This window comes from Lathamus discolor, chromosome 8, assembly GCF_037157495.1.
Source record: "Lathamus discolor isolate bLatDis1 chromosome 8, bLatDis1.hap1, whole genome shotgun sequence".
In the NCBI taxonomy this organism is placed as follows: Eukaryota; Metazoa; Chordata; class Aves; order Psittaciformes; family Psittacidae; genus Lathamus; species Lathamus discolor.
The window spans coordinates 8,462,383-8,488,566 of NC_088891.1; the positions used below are offsets into that span (position 1 = coordinate 8,462,383).

Below are 26,184 nucleotides of genomic sequence, written 5' to 3' on the forward strand. Positions count from 1 at the left end.
ATTCTGGATCCCTCAGTGGCACATCATACCCCATGGAAACCACGACAGCCCCAAAGGCTCAGCCCCCCATCCGCTCCTACATAGGACCACAGAATGGTTCTGGTTGGAAAGGACCGTAAGATCATCCAAGTTCCAACCCCCGGCCATGGATAGGGACGCCTCACCCTAGACCACATCACCCAAGGCTCTTCCCAACCTGGCCTCGAACGCCGCTGGGGATGGATGCCCCATGGAGCAGCCACTGCCCACATTGCTGCCTGCGCCAGCAAAGCAGCTCCCACCTCGCCACCTCTTCTCATGCTGCTGTGGCAGCACGGGAAGGATCTCATCTCTGCAGTTCTCCCCGCTGCTGGCTCATCACCCCGCGTGCCCCCGCCAGCCGCGCTGTCATCTCCTCGCAGTCAACAGCATCTAACAGCTCTTTTCCCCCCTCTTCATGCAGGCAAACAAACAAACAAACCATTCCCGGCCTTTGTAACAAGAGGAAAATTAGTAGCAGGTGAAAGCAGATTTTAATGAGAGCAAACTGTTCCCGGCATCGCCCAGGAACAGCGTTTCCTTCCCCTCCCTTCTCCTGTTCTGTGGTTTGAGTGGGTAAAAAGCAAATCAGTGCGGGGAGCACATAGGCTTCTCCTGAGCAAAGTACAGGCCTAACAAAGAGCTTTCCCCAGGTGTTTGTGTCTCCGCTTGCTCCCCGCTTGGACTCCCCATCATCCATCCTCTGCCTGTCCTCCACAGGCTGAATCCAGCCCTTATTCACGTACACTGCTCCATAAAGTGGGAACTTTTCAAGCTGAAAACCAAAAACCCTCATTCCAGCCCAACACAAAACATCTCATTTTGTTCTCGCATTGCTTAACTTGGGGGGTTTTAAGACCTTTAAAAAAGGAAGATCAATGGCAGAACTCAAACCCCCAGCATCTGGGAACAAAAAGCCCCGAGTTTAGGTTCCAGAGGGACTAAGGAATTGCCTGGATGTGGTTACATGTTCCCCAAGAAACACTGCATCCTTAAGCCAAATGGGGGTGTTTGGCTTGAATTCATTAGTACCTTTTGTTCCTTGTGCCACTATTTGTTCTGCATTTGTTTACATGAAGAAACCCCCCCCCCCCCTTCCCATTCCCCAGCTCCCCTCACATATTAGAGGAACATTATGGGATATTTATAGCTCAGCTGAGCTTGCTAAAAGCCTTCTTCTACGAAAACAGTTCCTCAAACTGTCTATTTTGACTCTTGGTTTAATCTCTCTTACCCATCCATTCCCACTGAAGCTGCCGGAAGCCCGGCACCACCTGAGTGTGATGGGGCCCCAATGGGCAGGGGTGCACAGCTCCGTTCGGGGATGTCACCTTGGCTTAGCAAGGAGCAGTGAACCCCAGCCCTGCCTCCAGCTTTATGGACATCCCTTCAGTGCCATTACACAGCAGAACGGTGCCATCACATGCGTACAGCCAGGTTGGGCACAGCAGGGAGCTAGAACAGCCAAGCTGGGTTAGCTGAGCTGAGCACCCCACTGGCAGGGCAGGCAGGGCTTCGAGCATCCATGGGACAGCTCAGATGGGAAGGAAGGCTTGCCTCACTCCAAAGGAATCCCGGCCGCTTTGAGCAGTGCTGGCGTGGGGACAGACAATGCATTGTCTCTGCGGGAGGCAAGAACAACTTTTGAGCTGGCTGCACCCATTTATCACACATTGGGCAATGCAGAAATGGGCCCCCCAAGGCACAGAGCAATGTGCTGCCCGCCACCCCGGCTGGGAAAGAGCATCCCCAACACACGGCTCTGTGCTGCACGGCTCTGCTCTCATTGAAACTTGACAGACTTTAGAGAACATAGCTTTAGGGTCTATAGCTCCAATGTCACATCTGTACCAGCACATCTGGCTGGTGCCACTCAGAGCAAATCTGTGCTCACCACCTAAGGACACAGCTCCGAGGCGTCCTGCTAATCCCCGTGCATCCCCACCTACAACCACATGGCCAAAAGCTTCTCTGATCCCCTTTCTCTTAATATATAGGAGGGAAACATCTGAGATCATTGCAGTTTTATTGTCAGATTTGGCAGCCTTTTCATATTTGCTTGGATTGAGATATAAATTGAATTTTGTTTTCTCCTGCTGACTCAGTTATTTGTTATAGGAATAAGCATGTGGTAATGGATTAGACTGAGGGAAAGAGATTTCTCTTTCAGGCGTGTGTACGAGGTGGGATTTGCCCTGCCCTGTCCCATGTTTTCCTGGCACAGTTTTGCATCACCAATGACTTTGCAAGCTCCTTCCCCTCCATGCCCAGCCACAGCTGGGTGTGGGATTTGTTACGTGCCAGACTTGCGCTTCTTCTCCCAAATTCTGCACTGTTTTAGAGCAAAGGAAACTTAACCAGTGGTGAAATCATTCGCTAAATCCGCTCCCATGTCCTTCCCCCTCCCTCAGTCGCTGTGGTGGGATCAGTGCAAAGCATTTATGGGGCTCCTCAGCTGTTCCTGCAGCCATCTCCCTGCCTAAGGAGCTGTCAAACTCCCTTTGCCCTTCCCTTTGAGCAGACCAGGAGAGGTACATCGTGTTCTCTGCATCCCAGCCACATCCTTCCCTACTCAGAGCAGGGCTGTGCTGCACTGTCACCAGCCCACAGGGACTATGGCAGCACGTGCAGCATTAACGCATGGATCTGCCCTGACACTTCCATGCTTCCCATCCCAGCATTACCACTTCATCCAGAGTTTAGCACCCCAAGTTTCCCCCATAGCCATTAACCAGGGGCAGAGCCCCCAAGCCCCCAGGCACGGTGCGGGCAGCAGAGCCCAGCTGTGGCTCCCCAGCATCCCTCCTCCATGGCATCATGTGGGGAGTTCTTATGGAAAACCCATTAAATCCTCCGGTCCCCAGCACTTGACAGGGGCTGCAGGTCCTTGCAGCATCCCTGAAACCACAGCACACTCTGCAGGCATTCACACCACAGCACCGACCCCAAACCCTGCTCCTGCTCATCCCAAGCAGCACAGCACCAAGCCCTGGCCACCCCATGCGATGGAGGCAATGGGCTGCAGAGGGGTCTGGTGCCGCACAAAGGCCGTACCCGCAGAAACCAGCAGGAAAGCATCAAATAGATCCCTTAGCATCATCCTCCTACCTGGCCCTGCAGGTTTACCTCCCTCTGCATCCTCTGCTTGCAAACCATCGCCTACAGCAGGGTTCGGCCACTGCCATGGGACTTTGCCCCTTCCAGTGCTCACCCCAGCTCAAGGCTCCAGTACAGCAGTGGCTCCATTAATCCCATCAGCATGAAGACGGTTTATAGCACTGCCACTGCTGTGCAGCAACCTCCATCCCTTACCTCAGCACCAAGCCCCTGGCCTGACCCCCTGCTGAGGTTAAAGGTGCTGGGAGAGCCCCCTCAACAGCGAACAGAGCTGAAGGGAAGTTTGCAAAGAGCTACCTGGCAGGGATGGGGCTTGATGGAGGCACCAAGAGCAGCCTCCAGCAAGGAGGCCTCCACAGCAGGCAGAGAGCAGGTCAGCCCTGGAGCACACCCTGCAAGGAGACACTTAGAAAACAGGGAAAACAGAAGAAAAAGCAAAGCCCTAAGAGAAAAAAGCTACATGGCTCAACCGAGAGGAGAGAAACAGAGCAAACACAGCCCAAGCCACCCACCCCAGACCCTTTTATACTCAGGACATGCCCAGTTTCCTACCCACCAGGGCAAACACCCCACTTAACAAGCCCACATCAAGCTGGGTATGAAGCAGTTGTGGTCTCTCCAGACCCATAAAGCCCTCACATCAGCGGTTTCACCTGCAGAAACCATCTGGCCCGAGCCCCTGGGCATCTCCCCATCCCAGTGCCTGATGGCTCGGTGCAGGGAAGGAGGCCAGAGCCTGCCAGAAATCAGCCGCGTTTCTGAGCAGAGCTCTTGCAGAATCCCCATCCCTTCCCGCACCATGCGCAGCAGGAGCAGCCGCAGTATTCCCTTCCCAGCTCAGAGGGAAGGAGCCGCGAGGCAGACAGAGTCTCTCGGCAGTGAAGTGCTGCAGCGCAGGCTGCCAGGAGCTGGCTGGGATGCTCCTAAAGAGCATCCGGCAAGCCTCAATAACAGCATCCGCTGCTGGAGCCCTGTGCAGCAGAGAAGCCCTTGGTTGCGGTTGCTATAGGGAGGCTGATGGCCAGGAGAGTCACTGTAGGGTGCCCCAGGGCTGGACCAGCCCCATTGATGGCTGCTATGGGGTGACTTTTGGTGCCCCCCCCAAAAACTGTGAGAGTTGTCCCTGCAATGAGAATGATGCTGGCTCAGGGGTGCTGTGCACTGGGGAAATCTGGCTCCAGTCACAGCCTAAGGGGGACGTGTGGGACAGCAGCCTTGAGATGCACACGTGGGGGGTAAACCCCACTGCTCTGTTTGCACTCGCTGTCGGAGGTGGTGGGATCCCATGGGCTGCTGTGTCCTCCCCGCTGGAGCAGCACACTGTGCTCAGCATCCCTCCCTCGGGTATCCCACACAGCCCCGTCACTGCCTGCATCACCCAGAGGCAGGCATCTTCATGCCCAAAATCAGTCCCAGATGTAGAAAACTCAACAGCTAAAAGCAGCACGTTCCAGCCCCTTGGGGGTTTTGTTGCTAAAGCTGCCAGGCTGCAGTGGGGCTCTTGGCTGGCCCTGTCCACCACTGGTGCCCCAGGCTCTGTCCAAGCATGTCTGCTTATCATGGGTGTTTAAAAATAGAAATAACAACAACCTCTTCTCCCTTTGCTGCCTGGTTGGAGAAATAGCTTAATTAGTTAATAAGGGGTTTAATTTGTTGTGGAGCTGTGTGAAGAACTTGCAGAGGGCAAGCTAAGTCAGTAAGTCAAAGCTATGAGCCTTAGAGGTAGGCTGGCAAAGGGGAAGGTGCCCCACCATGACTGGCCATGTCCCACAGGGAGACCTGCCTCCAGCCTCAATAAGGATTTCCAGTCAGGCCTAAGGAGCTTCTCTTGGTGGTAAAATGACTGTGTCCCAGCAGAAAAATGGGGTAAATCGGTGTTTTTTGTTGTGATGAACAATTTTTGCCCACTTTAACTGGGCAGGAAGATGCTGCTGGCCCCAGATACAGCAATTCCCCTTTTCTGCAGACGTGCAGCTCCCAGTATCCTCCCAGGACTGGGAAAATGCAGGCAGGTGACCACAGGACAGCTTTTATTCCCATACACTCAATGTGTGAAGATGCTGCTCCTTATTATTGGTTTCAAAGTCTTTATGCCCAAGCGCACTGAGCCTGTATACCCAGATCTTCTGCATTCCTGTCCTGGCTGTCACATCAGGACGTGGTCCCTCAACACCCAGTCACTTTGGTCAGCAAAGCTCTGTCAGCAAGCTCCTGCCTGATCCAAAACAAGCTGGAAATGAGTGTTTATCCATAGCAATATTTAAAAGGCATTAAATGGGTCTTTATGTGGAGTCACGCTGCAGAAGAGGCTTCAGCACTCTTTATCCCTAAGACTGGGGCAGGGAACAAAGGACATGCAATGGCAGCCAGGATGCTCAGTAGTGGTTAACAGCTCTCATAAACATCCTTACAACCCTGGTTTCTGCTGGGCCTTGTTAAAGGTGAGCTCTTAGACAGAGATGAGCAGGGCGGAGGAGACAGACAGGGACCTGATCTAGCTTTTGGTCCAGGCTGTTTCAGCCTGTTAGAACACAAAGGTCTGGTGGGAAAAGCTGAATGCAGACTGCACCAGCAGCTCATCACCTCCTTCTCCATCCCTCTTCCCCATCAGGCACCACAGTGCATTCCTGTTGAGGGCTCTGGATCACATCACATAGCTCTGATCAGTTTAATGCATGGCTTTACCAAGCCCGTGGTGGCTGGGCTTCCCAGATAAGCCTCCTCGATCCCACTGAGCACTGGTTGATTTCTCAGCAAGGAAAGGGTCAGTGCTGGGCCCAGAGCCAGGGAATGCTGCTGAGGTCCGCACCAGGAGATGCCAGAGGAGGCAAAGGCTTTGCCCCAGCGAGCCAAGGCAAATGCACAACAAACTCACCCTTCTTCCCATAGCGCAGCTCTCCTTGTCCTGTTTGGGTGTTGCTATAGGTAATTCTCTGCTTGCTGTCCCATCAGGGATGGGGGGGATGGAGACACCGTTTCAGGATAAGACAAAAGGGCTCTTTCTTCCCCAGCATTAACCTCAGGCAGCTCTCGAGAAAAACTCTGGGCAATTAGTGGAGCAGAAGATTTATAATTGAAATCCAGTTTGCAGCACTACAGGCGGTTCCCTCGAAAGCCAATTTCTCAGAGACCAGAGGAAAAAATAAGGGGAGAAAATAATGGGGACAGAAGGGGGAAAGGGAACTAGTTATAGAGTTTTAAAACCTCACCGAAAACTCCATTTAGTTTAACATTGCATGATAGCTTTCGTAATTCAGAACAAAGTGCAAAGCTCTTTAATGAGGCCATTAATGACCCTTTAATTTACTCCACCAGGGCTGAATTCATAAAACATTTATGTTCCATTTACACAGGATTTTCCTGAGACTCTTCAGGGCAAGTCACCATCACAGAGCAGGTGGGATGAAACGAAGGGCTCTTCTCTTCTGTTCCCTCTCTTCTTTACCCTCCACGTGTGTCTTTTAATTCTGCCAGAGGAGCTGCAGAGACCCAGGGGGGAGAAGAGCCATTTCTGACCCTTCTGCATGGTAAATAGATGCAGAGTGCTCTCTTGTATTCCTGCCCTAGGAATAATGAAACCCTTTTTATCATCTAGCTGGGGCCTCCACCATCAGCCTTAAAAAACATCCTTATAAAGATCATTACAGCCCAGCTCCAGTTCATTACTCGCTTGCCTGCTGGGAAAGGTCTTGCTTGTGGTATTGGATTTGCTCTTGGGCAGCATTGTCGATCTCTAAGCATCTGAGGCGGGATACAGCCCACCAGCTTTCCAGGCTGCTTCCCACTGCTTTGGGGGGTGATGGAGGAAGGGATGGAGGGAGGCTTGAGGGGTGCAGGTACCAAGGTGGGTGCTGAGGCTGCTGATGCTGACTGCTTCGCTTGCCAAGGAGGGTGGGCTGGACTGGAAGCAGAGGTGCCTGCAGAGCACTGGTAGAGCTGGTAGCTGAGGCCGTCTCTTGGCATCTCTATATCTCCTGCCCCTGCAGCTATGGGCAGCTCTTAGAGCTGTCACAGCACACATGGGGCAGCACCCCATGGTGAGAATGGCTTTCTCTGCTTCAGGACTGTTATGCACTTCTGTCTTTGACCTAAGGAGGGTTTCTTGCACCAACAGAAGCAACATTCATGGCAAACTCAGGAGGACGGAGGTGCCAACCCACAAGAATCAGTCCCCTGAAAGCCTCTGCAGGGAGAGGCAGGGAAGATGCTCTCAGGCTATCGGCAGAAGAGAAAGTTGGAGAGCATCGGAGAGCACATCAAGAGCCAGTGTTTCTAATGCCTATAAATGACAGTCACAATCCATGCCTGAAGGTGCATGGAGCTGGGTCTCCCCTCTACATATGGTAATTTGTGGGGGCACAAGCTCAGAAGAAGCTTTATTTTCCATGTCACTGCCCTCTCCCCCCCACATCCAGGTTGGGTTGTCATTCCCATTTCCTTCTTCACCCCCAGTTTTGCTGTCGCAGGTCAGAAACCTGATGGACCATCGAGGCACTGACACTGCTTGCGTCTGCGTGGTTCATGAGTCATCCTCCTGGTTTCACAGCTAAAGGACTGCTGACGCTGATGCCCTCCAAAAGGACACATCTGCAGGAGCATCAGTACCTTTGAAACCATGTTAGCGCTCATCAGCAGCGGGATATATGCACGTTGGGTTTGTTATCGTAGGGTCTCTTGCGTGCACCAGGTTTTATGCACCAGATTTGTGGCTGTAGGGTCATTTTTTTACTTCAGGGGAAGGAAGCAGGGAGGAAGATTGCTTGACCTGCCTGGTTCATTGGTGCAGAACAGCTTTGCAACAGAGGGTCAGGTCTGTTAGAACACTTACAGCACAAAAAGAAATTATGGGCCGAAAATCTTAAACATGGATAAAAAAATCAGCTAGAAAAAGAAAAAACCCACTTTGATGGAGAGGGAAAAAAAAAAAAGCAGCCACTATTTTCCAATATTCCAATCTCATGCTCAAAATGGATTAAGCATTAAAAGCACCAGGCCAGAATAAATAGAGAACTCGTCCAGTTCAAGTCCAAAGCATCCGGTGTCAGCAATGCAAGTGGTGTTGGAGGAGATCAGAGAATGGGAGGGGAAGGAACCTGCAGCAAGAAGAGGGGGCAAAACAGAAGCTGCCCAAGGGACCAGAACATCCAGCAACAGGTTGCCCATTCTACCTGCCATAGAAGGAATGCTCTGTATCCCTGTGTGGAGGTGGGATGTGCCTGGTGGATGCATTTGGGGACTACAGAGGCAGGGAAAGCCACATTTCCTTGCTGATATCACCCCAAAGTGAAATGAAGAGGCAGGAGAGCAGCAGTGCTAAAGGGAGCCCAAAGGTGGAGCTGGGATCATTCCTGGAATGCTGTCATATGGAGTGACAGTCAACTGACAGAGAGCAGGGAAAGGAGTCGGCACAGGGACTGTCACACAGCCTGCCTGAAGATCCACATGCTCCAAGGGCTCTTGTTCCCTTTGACTCTGGCAGCAAAGTGCTCTGGGCAGCTCAAGGAACAAGTTGCCTTTAGCTTGATTGTTATTTGATTTCCAGAAACATCAATGCAGGGATCCCATCCAAACCGGACCCAGGTTGTTTATGAAGCACAGGCTGCCACTTAGTTAGACACACATGGGCTCTTCTTATTGCATTTCCCTAGAAAAGAGACAAAACCCAACAAAACCAACAGCAGTTTAATTTAAAGGGAAAAATATTTAGTAAAAATCAAAACTTGCACTCACACCCAGAGGCTCTGATGGTTCACAAGCACTCAGTTCCTTGCTCCTCCATCCCAGTTTCCCACTTACCCTACAGCCACGGGCTTTGGATTGCTGAGGTTACCCATGCTGGCTATGGAAAGAGCCACACAGGGTCAAGACTTGCAGACTATGAAATACAAGCAGGCTCTTGAAACTGCCTACGTTTGTGTAGATTCAACACTTCCAGGCAGCTCACACACCTACAAGAACAGAGACCTCACAGCTGCTGCCCTTGAGGACATGCAGTACTTGAAGCCAGCAGATACACCAGCATTATGAGGACCTTTTTGTATTTTAGCTAAACCCAGAAATGCAAGGTTTCAGGCACACTGAAAGGCCTCTATACATATATCCATGAGTGACCCGAGCTCCTCTGAGCAGTCAAAGATCTCTCTCCACCACTATAGCTGAGTGCACACACACCTGAGCATCCTCATGCATCCACTTTCCTTCTGCTGCTTAAAAGCCCACAGGAGAAGGCAGCTGAAGCATTTAAAGCCTCAGTTTGGTCACTCTGACAGGCCCCAGGAGGTGGGCCAATGCTCCCAAGGTGTCTGTCCTACTGGTGGTACTGATGCTGTCTGAAAACCAAGGTGGTTTCTCAGCCAAGCAAGCTACAAACAGGAGAGGATCAGCAGACCACTGGGAAAGCGCTGTTTTCTTTAGTACAGCTGCTGGGGTTTATAATCAGGACTATCTGATACACTGATGTCATGCTAGTAATGGTATAACTCCGTATCAGCCTAATGGCACAATGGGTTTACAAAAGGAGCAGTATATGCAGAAATATGCATTCATGCTTGCTAATCCCTCATAAGCCTGTAATCCTGATTCTTTCTTTTCCAAATAATAAGTGCAGCTCTATTAAGACCCTATCAGTAGATGCCCACTGAGTTCTTTTCTTCCTGCCTGGAATCAGCTGGGTACCCTACACATGGTGGGGCAGGCGGAGATATGTCATCCCTGCCAGCCCTTACCCCCCATAATGATGACTGTGATGCTGCATGCTTGAAAATACCATCCTGGGGCTTCTCCCTCACCTGTGCCAGGGCGAGCACATGGAAGCAGCCACAGCTTCGCTACTGCTTCCTTTCCGGAGGGTCAAAAGTTGCCTTCTGCTGGGCATTTCTGCATCAAAATGAAGCACATTTACTCACAGGCACGCAAGTCAGCAAGAGGATACCTACTGGTGTTTGACAGCCTCCTCCAGACAGCACTGGCAGAGGTTTTTTGCCTCCTTCTTGCTAGTTGTGTCCCAGCACTGCCAAATTCCCACCTCGACCAACAGACCCAGCCACAGACAGCAACTTCCATGGACTCTTGGCATCAAACAACATTTCATAGAATCACAGACTGGTTTGGGTTAGAAGAGACCATAAAGCTCATCCAGCTCCAGCCCCTGCCATGGGCAGGGACACCTTCCACTGGAACAGCTTGCTCCAAGCCCCTGTGTCCAACCTGGCCTTGAACACTGCCAGGGATGGGGCAGCCACAGCTTCTCTGAGCACCCTGTGCCAGCGCCTTCAAATGGTTCTTTCATAACCATTCTCTGGCCACTGCATACAAGCAACCTGGAAATAACCCTTCCAGAAGCAACAAAGTAATACTCACTAATTACACAATTTATTCTTTGGCACCAATAAAAAAAATGAATTTGTTCTACAAAGAAGGAGAAAAAATATCTAAGGATTCGTTTAATTAAAACCACAATGTATTGAAACCCCAAGTAATGTTAATGACAGACAATTCTGTGTGTGTATAATTAGTAATTAATTACCTCAAAAATGACATTTTCTTTGCTTTAAAGCTATTCATCTCTCTTCTTGTTTTCTTTTTCTCTTGCATGTGACTGTCTTCAGGAAACTTAAATCATGGTGCATCAGCTCCCCACCTTGCTCCGTGTGCAATTCCTTACCTGCAGGCAGATGTGCCGCATTCTCACCTCTAGCATCCCAATCTGCTCCAAGGAAGAAACCCAGTCCTCCCTCCTCAGCATCCCTCTGCCTGGAACAGCTGCTCTCCATACCCAGAGCTCAGCAAAAATGGTGCAAATTGTGACTCCAGCCATGAAGAGCCACTGCGATAGAGCTGACACGCAGAACAGCTACAGCCTTCTGTACAGGGAGGCATGGAACAGGCTGTTAACCCAGCGCTATATACATATTATGCTTATAAGTCCTCATGTTAACCAATGTTATATAGATATATTTTAAGTATTCATGTATTCATAGCTATAAAGGCCTTTCTCTACTTGAACTAAACTGTATAACCGTGACCTATTATCCCATAAGGCTTTTTAGTCATGTTATATGGGCACTGAGATTATAGCACTCCTTGGTAGTAGGTGCAGAAGCATTCTGGAGGAGACAAAAGGTGATGGATGATCCTAGTGAGGCTCAGCAAAGAATGCAAAACCACAAGGACCAAACAGCTCTGTAGCACAGCTGGCTTCACATCTGAAAAATCAGCTGAGGGGTTGGCTTTTGCTTGGGAGAAGGATGGGATGCCACTCGACCTTGTCCCTTCCCCAGGGAGGTGCCAACTGCACCTACAGAATGGGGACAACAGTACTCAGCACATGCTTCTTTCACACTCACATGTCCCTAGTGCTGGTGGCTCCAGCTTCCTACAGTGGTCCCTGTCTGCTCCCTCACCTGTGAGCCAGGCTGCCCTCTGTGGTGCTGCTGACAGTGATCTTGCTCAAGGGCTCCATATGCTGCAGCCCCGACATGCTCTTCTGCCCTGCTCCTCTGGGACACCATACCTGCTCACATCAGCACCTGCAAACAACGTGACTTGTCACTGGCTCCCTGGTACTACTCATCACAGAGCCCAGATGCACCGTGGCAGCACCCTTAATGTTCAAAGGAAAACAACCTCCTTGGAAAAAGCTCTGCATCAGCATCCTGCAAGGAGCTCCTGTGCCTTTGTCCCTCCCTGTCCAGCCAGGAGATCACCGCAAGTCATGTTGGTGAGATTGGCAGGTGCCCTGCCTGGATCTTCACCTTTATCCAAGACCCGGGGACCCCTCTGGCTGCTGGCTTTGAGACTCATGGTCACACAGGCATAGGCAGTGAGGTGCTCCCAGCCTGCCTGTCCATTGCCAGTGCACACCAGGAAGACCCTCTCAGACATGTTACCTCCTCGGTGTCTTGCGAATCATGACAAGGTGCTGGTGCCAGGATGCGCAGTGCTGGCCAGGGATGCCGGTGTCCTCTCATCATCTCCGATGCTTCAGTTGCTCCAGCGCAGTCAGGGTGGAAGCAGCAGCGAGCTCGCTGCAGGCTGTTACGTTGGTGCCAGATGGTGGATGAGATTAAAAGAATTTGATTTTCAAATAATCCATAAACCTGGCTGAGCTAATGTCGTTTCATATGCATTATCTTGTAATCCCAGGGAAGAGAACATTTCAGAGCAAAGAGCCTTATTCTCCCTCCCTGCAAGGACTCTAACAAGCTATAGATAATCCCCTTTTTGTTGGAAAGGTGCTTACAGGGGACCTACAACACCCAGAGTGCGGCAGAGAGGCTGTGGCTCTGCACTAGTGCTTGAGAAGACAACCAGGTACCCAGCGCCACAGGGGCTGTCTTGCCCTGAGCTTCATAGTGGTGGGAGCAGCACGTAGCAGGGCCCAAGGACACCTTGAACTTTAGACCCTTGGTCAATAAGGAGGATAAAGGAGGAATTTTGTCACTCCTATCCCATAACAGTGCATGGGAACCCATGCTGCATCACTGAGATACGGGGAGAGTTACATACCCTTTTCTAGGTAAATCCACTGTTATGACCCTTTTTTAGGGATAATCCCCCAAAGCACCCCTTCTGCATCCCCATTGCCCTGCACAGCACCCTGAGCATCCCTCATCATTCCACCATCCACCCTTGATCCTCATATGCTGCCTGCCTACTCCCTGCCTCTTTTCTCTGTCCTAGAGACTCCTTTGAGGCTCCCATTACTTGTCAAGCCCCCCATGGAACAAAGATGACCCTCTGCCAACCTCTGGGCACAGCAGTTAAAAATCAGTGATCCTGACTCCATGCTGCAGGCTCCCACACTGGAGCCAGAGAGAGATGTAGCAGGAGGTGACTTTAAAGGGAAAGAAAAGCTCCACGAATGGGATTTCTCAGTCACGCCTGCCATCTAGTGCCTAGCACCGAGCTGTTTCACGGGCAGCAAGTGACATCCACCTCCATCCTCAGGAGAATTTAGCTCTGAAAAGTAGAGCCAGAGACATCTGCATTATCAGGCTCCCAGAGATGGAAAGTTCCCCGCTGTGCTCTTTACTGTGGGCCAAGGAGAGGGTTTGGTGTCAAATAGCCCAAATCCTGGTGGGGTCTGTCAAGGAAAGCACGCAAAGAGAGGGGAGGTGATGCTGCGTGCCTGCCTGGGTTGCAAACACGATGCCCAGCCACAGCAAACTAACTATATACAACAGATCTTGCTTCACTGCACGCTGTTACCTTCAAGGTCGTGTTGCCATCATTGTCAGCAGCTCTGATCAAAGCGGTGCACACAGGCATTGTGTGAAGAATGCCACAGACAGGCTAAAAATAGGGAGACAAATAGAAGCACGAGGAAAAGGAGCGAAAGGTAAGGCTCTGTCAGCTGTGCAGGAGCCTGAAACCCTGCAGATGATCAGGAAATAAAAATAAGCAAGAAACACTGGCTTCATGACTCATATTCTGGCACTTGGAAACACTACTGGAGTTTCCCACCCAGTTCAATCTGTGGGCAACCATCGCAGCAGGAACACGGTCCCTGCAAGCCACTTGCAGCCTTTGGGTTAGCACCAACAGCAGGTGATGTGGAGCAGTTTACAGGTCTTCAGGCAATTTGGGGGGGGGCTGATGCTCTCCCTCCCTTCAATAGGGGTAATGTGTACCTGTGCTTGCCTTCAGAGCTGGTCATCTGGCAGGTTCTTGCCCCTCTGAAAGGGCTCTGATACCCACAAAGGCAGGAGAGAGCAGGCAAGACAGCTACAGCTCACCCCAGTCCTGTTTTCCAGACAGAAAAATCAAGGGATATGACATCCAGAAGGGTCTGGGACAGGCAACATCCATCCTGCACCACATCCCCTACCTCTGCACAGAGGACAAGGCTGGACATTGAGCTGCGAGCACTGATGGAGCCAGAGCAGAAAAGTGGGTCCCTATGGGTGCTACCTCCAGCAATCACTGCCTCTCACACATGGCACTGGTAGAATCAGACACTCCAATACCCAGCCTCCCTCTACAAACCCCTTATCACTTGACTGCCTTCCTCAAGCTCATACATCCTGTGCTGTTCACTAGTACCATGGCTTGGGAAACAGTTGCTGTGTTGCAGAGGGGTGTGTTGGGTCTGACACAAATGGGCTGCCCTGGTCATTTGGTAAAGGCAGGCAGAGCAGGGCAGGAGCTTACAAACACACACGACCAGATTTACTGATTAGCACATGGCTCCGATTTCCTCCAGTGCTTCCAGAAAAGCAATAGGTGATATTAACAAAAGGATTACTCAGAATTCAAAAGTAAATGGGATTTGTGACCCATTATATTAACTGGGGACTGAGGAAAGCTCTACAGAGAGAGAGCACTGCCAACAGGTCACCAAACCAATTATTAAGAGCTCACAGATCACGGAGCTAGATATATACATACCTCAAGATAACTTTCTATTTGCCTGCAGAAGGAGGAAGCTGGCTGAGCCACGCTCCCAACCCCATGTGCTTTCTCTATGTGCCCATTAAACCTAGATTATATCTAGTTACTTTCCCCAGTAATTCACTTCCTCCCCAGGTTTAATGCTGTGGAGGAACATTTGGGAGGGTAAAACCTGAAAGGAGAGATGCAATGGGCATAATTACTTTGATCAATGAAAGACAGCACAATGCAGGCAGGCAGTACATGGTGGGAGCAGGCCAGCAGCACACATTCACCCCTGACATCACTCTTCCCAACAGCAGCACTGGCCTGTGCCTTGCTCTGACATCGCCAGCTTCCCTCTGCCCTGATGCTTGAGTGGGACGGCAGCCCTTAGACACAAGATGATCTGCCTCAGACATCAGCTCTCACCTCCATCTCCAGCACAGATCAGTTTAAGCAGCACATAGATAGCTGTAAAAACTTTCCCTAAACTTTTGCCTCGGTCCATTATGAGACTGAATGTTCATGATAGCCAGGGAATGGGCCAGCTCCTGCTAGCACACTGTCCTGTTTCTGGAGGAGGCTGTGATGGCAAGTCTTCAAGCCCTGTGTACACTGCATAAAGGCTTCATTGCATTGCCTAGGTTTTAAAGAAGCTTCATTTTAATGTTTCTGAATAATCCTTCACATTTCAATTGAGGAATGCCCCTGGGTCTCCCAGCACTGCCTATGAAGTCCTGCCAAAGGATTTTATACCTCCCAAAAGATCTGTTTGTGAAAAGTAGCCTCGACAGCAAAGCAGTAGTTAGAACTACCTGAAGCAGTTTCCTGCTGTCAGCGCTTTGTACTGCTCTCACAAATTCCTGGCTTTGCTTTTTGAGCGCTTGGAGTTAAGGATCAGGTATGATCAGCAAAGCTTCTGGACCAGTTTTACCCCGAATTCAAGTTTCACAGTAGCACGCCTTCTTTTATATCCATCTTACCTTTGCAGAGATTCACTCAAAGAGCTCCTTTCTGCCTGTCCTGTGTCCTTCCAATATGCTGGTCACACCAAAACACAGGGTGTTTTCACAAAAGGGAGGAAAAAGATGTCCTCAAAATAAAGAGGCTTAACACACTCCTATCACAGGTGACCTCAACCACACCATTTGCTGTGGGTCTCTGGGCTGCCATGGGCAATGCTCCCCATGCTGCATCCCCTGCAAGCAGCTGAGAGCAGCAGGAACAGGCAGCACTTGCAAGAAACCCCAGACACTGCCTGAAAAACTTCCTCCACAGAGCCAGATCTCTTCCAACACAAGCATGGGAATGTGAACTGAACAAAAGCAAAGTGACTGATGCTGCTGGAGACACCTCATCCTCCAGGACAGGGAGTGAGCCCACAGGCAGCAAAACTCCTTCCCTCCCTGGGTGCTCCCTGCACCAGAAGAGAGCTCTCTGCTCTAACAAGCTCAGGGCTGTGTCTGGGAGCAATAGCATCTTTCCTCCTCCCTGTTTCCAGAGAGCAGGAAGCAGCATAGCCCATGGCTCCAATGGCCTCTCCTGGCTCTGCATGTATTTATCTTCCCAATGTTGAAGCCTTTGGCTGTTTGGAGCCAGCCAGGAGGAGCAGCAAACAGTAGCTTCCTATTATGTGAGAAAGCGTGCAGTTCTGAACAGTTCATGGTGTATCACAAAACACATTAGCAGGGCTCTGCTTAGAGAGCACCAGTCGCCAACCCTCCCAGACAGGGAGGGGTATCAGCTAGGGAATGTACTTTGTAGGGCAAGTAGAGGAAAGCTGTATAAGTGAAGCCGGAAAGCGGTTTTGTCAGGACTTGTTTTCTCTCCTTCGCTGGAGGGGTGTGCTAGCATCAATTTGTCACACAGAAAACCTTCATCTCTCTTTTCTAACATGCTGGCTTAGGCAATGGTTTAGATGCTGGTGTTTTAGACTGCAACTGCACCTTCAATTTGTTTCTGCTCCTGGAGGCTTTTAGGGATAGCTGCTGGACTGCATCACATCAGGGAAAGGTCATCTTGATATGCCTCCTCCCCCCTGGAGGGGAAAAGGATCTGGCTTTTGTGCATCACCCACATGAACAGAAGTATCCTGTGCTGAAAGTCTTTAAGGAGCAGAAACTTCACCCCAGTCTGACTGCTCTCCAGCTTCCCCTCAACATGCAGACTCAGGGGAAGATAACACTAGGTGCTATCCTCCCAGTAGTTACCAGCAAAATATAACCCACCAGCTTGCCTGATGAGACTTCTGCAAGGAGTATGGGTATAGGTTTGGCCTGCAGGCACCAAGTTCTCAAAGGAAAATAACAGACAGCACAAACCATCAATCCAAACTCAAATACAAACCATCCTCTCCTCTCAGGCTAAAGAGGAAGGAACAGGCCACACAGGACTGAGCAAAAGCACCTGAGGTGCAAGATCCAGGATTGATTGCTGCAAATGGCCAAGGGCTTTTCAAAAAGGGCCTGTTCCTATGCAGGCTGAGAGCAGGAATATGTGTTTTAGGTGAAAACAATTTCAGTTTCCATAAAAGACCAAGCCTTTCACACATCTGCTACAGGTTAAGAGCAAAGGCCATGGAGACTGTTGATTCTGATCTTCCCACTGCTGAAGGGAGCTACACCTCCCTCAGCGCAGAGAATGCCCAAAGCCTCATCACTCAAATCAGAGGGCAAGAACTGCCTGGGTTTGAAGATCAGCAAGCTCTCACTGCAGCCTTTTCTCTCTTTTGTGCTCCTGGTTTTGCGAACGATTGAACAGCATTTTATATGCTTTGAAAGTTCTGTTCCAGCTACCTAAAACCTGCCTTTGGCATTGGAAATAGGGCAGAGATCTTGGCAAAGGCCATGCACTAAGCCTTTGCCCACAAAGCTCTGCTCAGGGGCTGTATGCTACAGAGGGGAAGAGAACAGCCTAATCAGGGCTGATCGCACCCATGGCCCCCTAGGCTGATGAAGAGAAAGACTCACCTTTCCCTTCTGCAGGGGCTTTCAGTGCTGGAGAAGGCAAGAGCATCCCATTCAGCAATGCTGATCCCAGGCAGGAGCCAAAGCATCTGCAGTTTTTCAGGCACATATTCATGTTAATTTCCTCTTTTCAAGTGCTCTTTGTTGCAGACACAGCCTCCTGGAAGGGTGCTTCAAGAATCCAAGTTTTGTTTTGTTGGTAATTTATGGTAAGCCTGCACCTCCCAAAAGAGTCCAGCATTACAAAATAGAAGGCTGTTGTCCTACCCCCAACCCCAATGGCTTGCGGCATGATTAAGGATAGCTTTAATTTGAGGCCTGCAGCTCAACAGTTCCCAAAGGATTGATAAAATACATATAGCAATCTCTCTCCAGTTCCACTCTGGAAGCTGAACTTTCTCCCAATGATTAACGATGGCTATTTCCTCCCTCTCTCCTTGCCACTGATTATAGTCTATAAAGTCCAGCCAGCCCTGAGCCCACAGTCTGACCAGCAAAAAGCAACATTCACAACCAGGAAAAACCCTCCAAGAAACAGACAGCACCATATAAGCCCAGGATAGATCTTCTAATAAAGAAATTGGGGTAATAGTGTCAGGCCACCTGAGGCAGACCCAGCTGGCCTGGGTTAGCAGTGCTGGCCTAATGCACCACAAATGAGAGCCAAGAACTCCCCAGAGCCGCCTTTGGGGTTGCCCCCAGGAGGTAGCAAATGCCAGAGCAGCCTTCCCAGCCCAGAATGTTGCTGCCCAAGTGTTACCTCCTTCAGTGTCTGTTATTATCGCTTGAGGCTCAAGAGGAGGGCAGTGTGGGTGGGGAAAGCAGCACTCAGCTAAAGAGAGAGCTGCTGCCTATTCCTCATGCATCTGTGTGCTCCATAGCCACCACGTATCATGGGCTCTAGGCCACAGGCAGCTCCAACACAGATTAAACATTAACAAACTGTGAATACCCCAAGCTTCAATCTCTCCCCAGAAACCCACCTTTCCCAGCCTTGTGTTCCCACCTGGACACACAGATAACCCCCAATGCTGCTCTTAAAGACCAGGTACCAGAGACAAGCATTAGCCACTGCATAGAAGAAATCATTTGAGTTTGAGGCTATGATAGAAGCCTAGAGAGGAAAGCAAGCCCCCTGGGTACCGCAGCCCCAGGGAATCACACACTTGGGAAAGGAAAAGATCACAACATGCATTTCCAGCAGAGGTGGAGGAGGGAGATTCAACAAGAGCACAGAATTCCCTCAGGAGAACTTCACTTCCAAGTAGAAGTTTTAATATTGATTCAGTACAGGCCTGGTGAAGAGAAGTGGCAAATAAGGCAAAGGCAAATTATCCTCCAGAGCCCACATTAACATCTCATACACACAGACCATGCAAAGCAGCAGCTGTGCTCCTCCCTGGAGTTGCATCCCACATCCTCCCCATCTGCTGGAGCACAGCCCATCCCTTACAAGTCCAAAAGGAATCGATTGACTTTCTTCAGGTATTCTGGCTTCAAGTAATCTCCCAGCTCATCCTTTGTGACCCACAGGTGATTCCCCTTCTTCTCTGCTTGGGACAAGTCACTGCTCTGCAGGAAGGCTTTGAAGAAGAACACTTTAGCTCCCACATTATCTTCAGTCCTGATGTCCCTGGGGAATTTATACTTGTAAATCCCATATGGAGCATTCCCCAGGACTTTGGCTTCAATGTGGTCTCCTGCAAGATCCCAGCAATGCAAGAAAAAGAAAACAACAGGTAAGAACACAAAGCAACAGCAACTGCTCTCCTGTAGTAACAAAAAAGCAGCATAAGCCACTCCTTGTGCCTGGTTCAGACTGGCTGCTCCCTCTCAGCAGAAACACTGCCAACTGTAAACCTCTTCTCATGACAAAACCAAGCTTGTCTGGAGTCCAGCAAGTCCTCCCACAGGAGGGAACTGAGCTTTTGTCAACCCACGGGGAAAAGCAAGGACATGAGTTTGCCATCACTCATCTGCCACAGGGTGACAAGAGAGAAGGAGAAGCCATAAACCTGAAGCAAGCCACAGAGCATCACCAGACTGCCCCCGCAACATCAGTGAGGGCCAGACCCAGCAGTGCAGCTGGTGGCAGGCAGAGATCCTGTCAGTGTCATCAGCTCTCTGCCCACCATGGTTGCTCTGTGACAGTAAGCAGTTACAGAGCTGGGATCACAGCTCTTGCCACAAAGCCCATCCCATTGAGCTCCATCTCTCTGCTATGAAATGCCTTTTCCCAGCAGATGGGAGGTGATTGCACTCCAGCTGATGGCAAAAACCCCTCAGACAGGGCACAGGAAGGAAACCACTGGAACAAAGTGAAGGGCTGGGCACAGGGCAAAATACACACCTAAGAAGGTAGCCATGGCTCGCTCAGCCGTGCTTCGCAGTGTCTCCCCAGGCTGCCATTCCACTTGAGGCAGGAGCCACAGCTCCTGGTTGCCGATTTTCTGTTTCACCAGAAGCATCAGGTTTCTGTCCAGCTTCCTGTTCAGCGATGTTCGACTGTTGCTTTCATCAGCATCTGCCAAAAACCAACACATGCTGGAAACAAAGTCTCCTGGCAGCACTGCTCTGATCCCTCGATCAACCCGCTGCATCTCACACCCTCCCAGCAATAATACACAGACATGAACACATGGAACAAGATCTAGACAGAAATGCTCCAGAGCTGCAGGATTCAGCTGGAACTCACGGTTAGACTGCATTCCATTTCAGAAGGAACTTATAGCAAGAAGCCTCGACCTCTACCTTGATAAAACTCAACATGGAACTGCTGGAACAAGTCCAGAGGAGGCCACGAGGATGATCAGGGGACTGGAGCACCTCCCGTATGAAGACAGGCTGAGGAAGTTGGGGCTGTTCAGCCTAGAGAAGAGAAGGCTGCGTGGAGACCTCATAGCAGCCTTCCAGTATCTGAAGGGGGCCTATAAGGATGCTGGGGAGGGACTCTTCATCAGGGACTGTAGTGAGAGGACAAGGGGTAATGGGTTAAAACTTAAACAGGGGAAGTTTAGATTGGATATAAGGAAGAAGTTCTTTCCTGTTAGGGTGGTGAGGCACTGGAATGGGTTGCCCAGGGAAGCTGCGAATGCTCCATCGCTGGCAGTGTTTAAGGCCAGGTTGGACGAAGCCTTGGGTGGGATGGTTCAGTGTGAGGTGTCCCTGCCCATGGAGGGGCGGTTGGAACTGGATGATCTTAAGGTCTTTTCCAACCCTAACTATTCTATGATTCTATGAGAACTAGGCAGGGCTGGTGAACCAAGAAACCGAACATTTCTACGTCTGGAAACATCTTTGTGTCATGAGAACACCAATTCCCCTGTCAGCCAGTCAATTCCTCATGTGCTAACAGTGCTGTCACAGTCAACTCTCTTTAAAACAAAAAGACCCAGCGAATACGTTCCCTCTACAGAGCTGCACTCAGTTGTGTCCAGCAACCAACCAGAGTGTTCTCACTCCACCTGCCCTTCAGCCTGTACCTGTTATCCGCGGAGCAGCTTTGAATCGAAGGAACTTCTGCTCCCACTTGTCCTCCAGGTCCCGAGCCATGATGACCGTTTTGCCGGGCACTTCATCATCGTAGGCGCTCTCCTTCCTCCTCCGGAGCAGCTCCTCCTCCTCCAGCTTGCGGATTTCATGGTCTGAATAGTGGCTTTTCTCCAGCTCTATCTAGAAGGGCAATGCAGGGAGCTCTTGAGCCACCAGCTCTTCGGGCTGGACTCGGCACACAGAATTAAGCTAGTTCTACCTCAGTGAATGAAAGACGAGGGGAATTTCCGTGCTCACAGCAGGAGCCGCTCGCAGGGACATCAACAGCACCAAGGAAGCACATGGGAGCACTATTAATCCCCACAGTACCCAAGTCTCACACAGAGCACTGACCGCGGCTTCGCGGTGACAAACATCACCTCAGGTGCCGCAGACCGGCCGTGCAGGGCTCTTATCTCCCCCCAGCCCACGGCCCCCGGCCAGCCCCACAGTGTGCTCACTCCTCCAAGCCTGAAGCAGCCATTTCCCTGCCAGCACGCCCCCGACACCCCGCTCTACCTGCCCCATAAGCGCCGTCATCTCTTCCTCCTCCCTCTCAAGCGGCTGCGTGATGCGGGGCAGCCTCAGCAGGCACACGGCCCCGAAGAGCCGCCAGGACCGGGCCGGGGCCGCGGTGCAGACCCACCGTGCCCAGCCCAACGCCCGCTGCCCGGGCGCCGCCATCGCGCAGCGGCGCAGCCCACAATGCACCGCGCTGCGCGCCGCCATGTTTCCTCCCCGCTCCCGCCGTGCTTTGCGGCGACCTCTCCGGGCGCGCCGTGGAAGCCGCCATGAACGCGGCGCTGGCGGTCGCTTGGCAACGGCTGCGCGGCGCGGCCTGCGGGTGAGCGGCCGCGGGGACGGGGGTGCGGAGCCCGGTGTGTGCGTGAGGGGACCCCGGTGTGTGCGGGGACACCGGTGTCCTCCCCGCCAACTGTCCTTTGCTTCCCGCAGGGGCCGCGCTGCCGCCCTGTGCCGCGGCCTGCGGACCGGCCCGCCGGACCTCGCGGAGGCGGCGGCCTCGAAGGAGGCGGAGACGCAAAGCGCGACCGACCTGAGGTGAGGTGAAGCGGGAGGGCTCTGCCGGTTGCAGGTTGGCGGGGGCGTGCATCAAGCTCGGTGTTTCCGCAGCTGAGGAAGGGGTGATTTGATCCAGTCACAAACGCGGTTTGTGTGTGCTGGAGACTTGATCACCTCGTTCTCCCCCAGTGTCGCAGAATCTCACAATTACAGACTGGTTCGGGTTGGAAAGTGCCTTAAGATCACCCAGTTCCAACTCCCTGCCCTGCGCAGGGACACCTTCCACTAGAGCAGGTTGCTCCAAGCCCCGTCCAACCTGGCCTTGAGCACTGCTAGCGATGGGGCAGCCACAGCTCCTCTGGGCACCCTGTGCCAGCGCCTCAGCATCCTCATAGTGAAGGATTTCTTCCTTATATCCAACCTAAATCTCCCCTGTTTCAGTTTAAACCCATTACCCCTTGTCCTATCACTACAGTTTCTGATGAATGTGAAATAAAACTTTGCAAAGAGTGAGTATTTGATAACTGTTGTTTTGCTCCTCAGCCCTTTAATCCTGCAGAGGAGCTCCATGAGATGGGATGGAAAGGTCTATGAAGAGATCCCGATAGCTCACATCAAAGCTACTTACAATAAGTAAGCAAATCAGCAGCTGCACTCCTGCTAGCATGCATAAGAAAGGCTTACAACATACCTGGGCTTTGGTCAGTCAGTGTTTCACCAAAAGGCTTAAAGGAAAAAACCCAGCGGAGTGGTGGTCATTACTAGGAAGAATTCAAACCTCGGTGCTGTTCAGGAAGCACAACTGTCCTTATAGTGTCTTTAAGAGCAGCAAGATTGTTATTACATACCTTGACTACATTCTGATATGAATAATTACATGCTGATGGCTTTAATGATAGGTTACTTGCTGCTCTAGCACTGTCAGTTTTCTCAGCAGCTGTACGGCAACATGTTCTCAGTGAGAGATGATTGTGTTTCAGTAGGGATCCATAGTATGATATTTTACTGTTTCAAGTTCTAGGAATGTTTTGTGCATTATTTTAATAACCAGAAGAGGTAAAATGCTTGTTGCAAGAGGTGGGTCTGAAAGGGCTAAGCAGTGTCCGATGTGTACCTGGATAAAGTATACCTTATCCAGGAAGGTTGTACCACCTTGTTCAGATTCTGTGGGATGATGGAAAGGCAAATGCTGGGAGGTCTCTGGTTGGTTCATGTAGGTGGGATACCTCAAAAGGGAATGCTAAGTGAGGGTGGCCTGGAGAAAGGAGACCAGAGGCCTATGCCAGTAAGCTGAGTGAGAATAAAGTTTTGTTATAGCTTATTTCTTTTGCCCCTGTCTTATTGTAGCACCCACGTCCAAGTGGTCACCTTTGACAACATGTCATTGGCCCACACATCCTGTGGCACAGAAGGCTTCCAGAATGCCAAGAAGGCAACTGCCATTGCAGCACAGACTGCAGCCATGGCAGCAGCAGTGGTGAGTCTGCACTGGTGACCCTTATCCTCCTGGAGGGGAGCACCCACCACCTCCCCACCTCCCCAGCACCTGGGTCCATCCATGCCTCACTCTCAGTGCTTGAGATCCGGAGGAGCTGCCTCCACGTGGTGGCAGCACGGCCATGCTTTGCAGCACATTCTCGTTTTCAATTTGCAAGCCCCTTGCATTTTGGCACTGAAGGTGTGGACTCCTGCACAGCAAATATAAAGCTTGTCTGCTTTTCTCTTTTGCCCTCTAGAAGGAATGCACTGCTCACAGGAGAGAAGTTGTCACAATAGAGAAAGGAAAACAGCTTTAAGTTAGGCCTTGTTAGTCCCTTGCCAGTTCAGTCACATATCTGTGGATATGTCATTTTCTGCCCTGGCTTTAGGTCACAGATAGTTTTGAGTTCTGTGTATGCAGCCCTGAAAGCTTGGCACAGTTCTGAAGCTGCCATGGCTATACCCAGGTTCCTTTCCTCCTAGCATCTTTGTGCAGTAATCCCCATATTTGCCTTCTGTATCCATTACTACCTGCTCTTAAGAATACTATGATAGTGGGTCAAAGGCAATGAGAGAGCCCAGGGTAGCCAGAGCAGCAGTAGTCAGATCACAGAGAACACTAACCAGTTCTTCTTGCAGAAAGCCCGTGGGAAAGGTGTGCTGCACGTACGAGTGATGGTGAAAGGCCTGGGACCAGGACGCAAAGTAGGTGCCAGTTAATTACAAAGTAAAACCACTGGAACAAGTTGATTTTCAGACAGGGACCAAGCTATTTTTCCCAGAGCTTTTTCCCTTCTCTGCCGTTCACTGTGTCGTGTGCTGTCTTGTTCTTCCAGGCTGCCATCAGGGGTTTGACAATGGGAGGTTTGGAGGTCATCTCCATCACTGACAACACCCCAGTGCCACACAACGGCTGCCGCCCTCGGAAGGCCAGGAGAATGTGAGGGGGGAGTGGAAGAGACACACAGCATCCCAACGTTGGTTCATGCAAAAGCAGCTGAATGTTGCTCCTGTGATAGATTCTGGGAATCCACCCTCCCTGGAAATACTTGTTGAGGGAAGCTTGAAGAGAGACCATCCTGGGCCTTAAAAGCCCAGGTGGTAAAAGCAGGAACATGTGTATTCCCTTAGTGGGAAGCCTCTTGTGTATAAAGTTTGTTGATTAAAATGTTGGCCTTTTGACAGTCATTCCTGCTGTGTTCCCAGAAGTATTTTGTATTATTATTGCCTCTCGACCGCACTCTTACCACCGTATGTGGCTCTTGTCTCGCTCTCTGTGCTATTATTGTCCTTGTTAGATGAAGGGGAGCTTGAGGTGCAGATCTCCTTCTAGTCGTGTAGTAAACAACTGCATGGGGTCACAGCAGCTTCCTTCCCTCTTTCTCTTACTGTACACATTTGGAAACAAGGCCTGGGTTAACACTTCCCCTTCCCCCTGGCTTGCAGAGGTTGGGGTGCTATGCAAGAGGCAACTGCATGTCTGGATCCCCTACTGGCAAAGAGCTGCTGTGGTGCTTTGTTTCACCCAAGCTGCCAGTGCTGCTGGAAAGTACCAGTCCTAAAGGGGCTGATATCTTGCTAGTTTTGATGCTGGCAGCCTCGTTGCTCCTGCCTTGTGCACCATGAACTCTGTTTTCTGAGGTCCTGGGCAAAGCAAGCAAGAGGGGCAGGAGGCCTGAGGAACAATGAAATGCTGAAAGGAGATTTAAAACACTTAAGTGTTGAACTGTACCACTCTATAGCCACAGGCAGCATGGGCATGTCACGGAGCTGTGATGTATTACTGCTATCCCAGCTCCATCCAGAGAGAATTTCTGCCAAGGTAATATGTCTGAGGCTCTCTGGAGCATTAAGCAGGGAAGGCAACAGCAGTAACTGACTACAGGATTGATTTTCCTGGATAGCAGAGGCAAAGGGCATCTCCCCAAAATCCTGCTGCCAGAGAAGCCCTGGCCACATCCAGCACACACTGGGCAAGCATTTCTCCTGTAAACAGTGTATTTTGGTGAAGGCAGCAGTTCTGTCACAAACCTAGCATCTTCCTTTCTGTTATTCCTCTTTCTGTCGTTCCTCCTTAGTTTCTTAAATTGCATAATTAACTATTCTCTTCCTCTTTAGAGAAGGGCTACCATGGCAACGAGGCAGTGAACCTCCTTCATGGGACTGAATGGCATACGGCAGGTTTTGAAAGAAATCTGCCTGCTTAGAAGAGCCTGTTGAGTTGCATTTGACAGAAGAGAACAAGATTCAGGTGAACCCCCTACCTTACTCCTGCTATCTCAATTTGATTAGAGGGTAGGTTATCTTGAAGGGAAGTTCCTTGAGCTGTCACAGATCTGACAGCAAAGAAGAGAGGTTCTTCCATAGATGTTTGACACACTAAAAGCTTCCCCCTCATTCCAGAAATATGGCTGAATTTAAAGTGACTTCATATTCCTCTTTTAAAGGAGAAGATATTCAGGTCAGCTATAAACTGCAAAGCTCAAACCTCCCAGTACCCAGGTAGCTGAATAGGGAGGGCATGTGTGAGCACTGATGTGCCTTAAGCAAGGCTGGACCGGCTCCTGTGCTGAGCACAGTGGCCAGCCCTGGAAGGGAGGAGCACCAGTCCGCACTGGCAGGCTTGTCAGTGATGTACTATCTAACACACTGAGAAAACAGAACACTACCCCTCTCCACC

At 50.8% G+C, this 26,184-nt stretch overlaps 2 protein-coding genes and 1 long non-coding RNA gene across 3 annotated transcripts; 1 reads left to right on the forward strand and 2 right to left on the reverse strand.

Annotated features, from left to right (window-relative positions):
- Nucleotides 1–1,225: 1,225 nt before the first annotated feature.
- LOC136019073 (uncharacterized) lies at nt 1,226–3,721 on the reverse strand. The gene is made up of 3 exons (XR_010614735.1): nt 3,692–3,721; nt 3,433–3,527; nt 1,226–1,640 (listed from the first exon to the last, which is right to left on the reverse strand). It is a non-coding gene; the product is annotated as an uncharacterized LOC136019073 (long non-coding RNA).
- A 15,006-nt stretch (nt 3,722–18,727) lies between these two features.
- Nucleotides 18,728–21,782, reverse strand: MRPL46 (mitochondrial ribosomal protein L46). Its single transcript, XM_065688511.1, has 4 exons — nt 21,525–21,782; nt 20,957–21,146; nt 19,825–19,998; nt 18,728–19,174 (listed from the first exon to the last, which is right to left on the reverse strand). The coding sequence occupies exons 1-4, from the start codon at nt 21,732–21,734 to the stop codon at nt 18,924–18,926; spliced, it is 825 nt and encodes a 274-aa protein (XP_065544583.1). The 5' UTR covers nt 21,735–21,782; the 3' UTR covers nt 18,728–18,923.
- On the forward strand, nt 21,750–24,692 carry MRPS11 (mitochondrial ribosomal protein S11). The gene is made up of 6 exons (XM_065688510.1): nt 21,750–21,849; nt 21,960–22,064; nt 22,569–22,658; nt 23,373–23,502; nt 24,144–24,209; nt 24,341–24,692. Exons 1-6 carry the CDS (start codon nt 21,797–21,799, stop codon nt 24,446–24,448), a joined length of 552 nt encoding a protein of 183 aa, XP_065544582.1. The 5' UTR covers nt 21,750–21,796; the 3' UTR covers nt 24,449–24,692.
- Nucleotides 24,693–26,184: the final 1,492 nt, after the last annotated feature.

Bases quoted from the DNA above. Each gene is read 5' to 3' on its own strand.
- MRPL46 (XM_065688511.1), bottom strand. From the start codon at position 21,734: ATGGCGGCGCGCAGCGCGGTGCATTGTGGGCTGCGCCGCTGCGCGATG. The intron at 21,147-21,524 runs GTAGAGCGGGGT...TTGCCCTTCTAG, and splicing joins TGACGGCGCTTATGGGGCAG to ATAGAGCTGGAGAAAAGCCA. The intron at 19,175-19,824 runs GTGTGTATTTTG...GGGATCTTGCAG, and splicing joins AGCCATGGCTACCTTCTTAG to GAGACCACATTGAAGCCAAA.
- MRPS11 (XM_065688510.1), top strand. From the start codon at position 21,797: ATGAACGCGGCGCTGGCGGTCGCTTGGCAACGGCTGCGCGGCGCGGCC. The intron at 23,503-24,143 runs GTGAGTCTGCAC...TTCTTCTTGCAG, and splicing joins CAGCCATGGCAGCAGCAGTG to AAAGCCCGTGGGAAAGGTGT. The intron at 24,210-24,340 runs GTAGGTGCCAGT...TTGTTCTTCCAG, and splicing joins GCCTGGGACCAGGACGCAAA to GCTGCCATCAGGGGTTTGAC.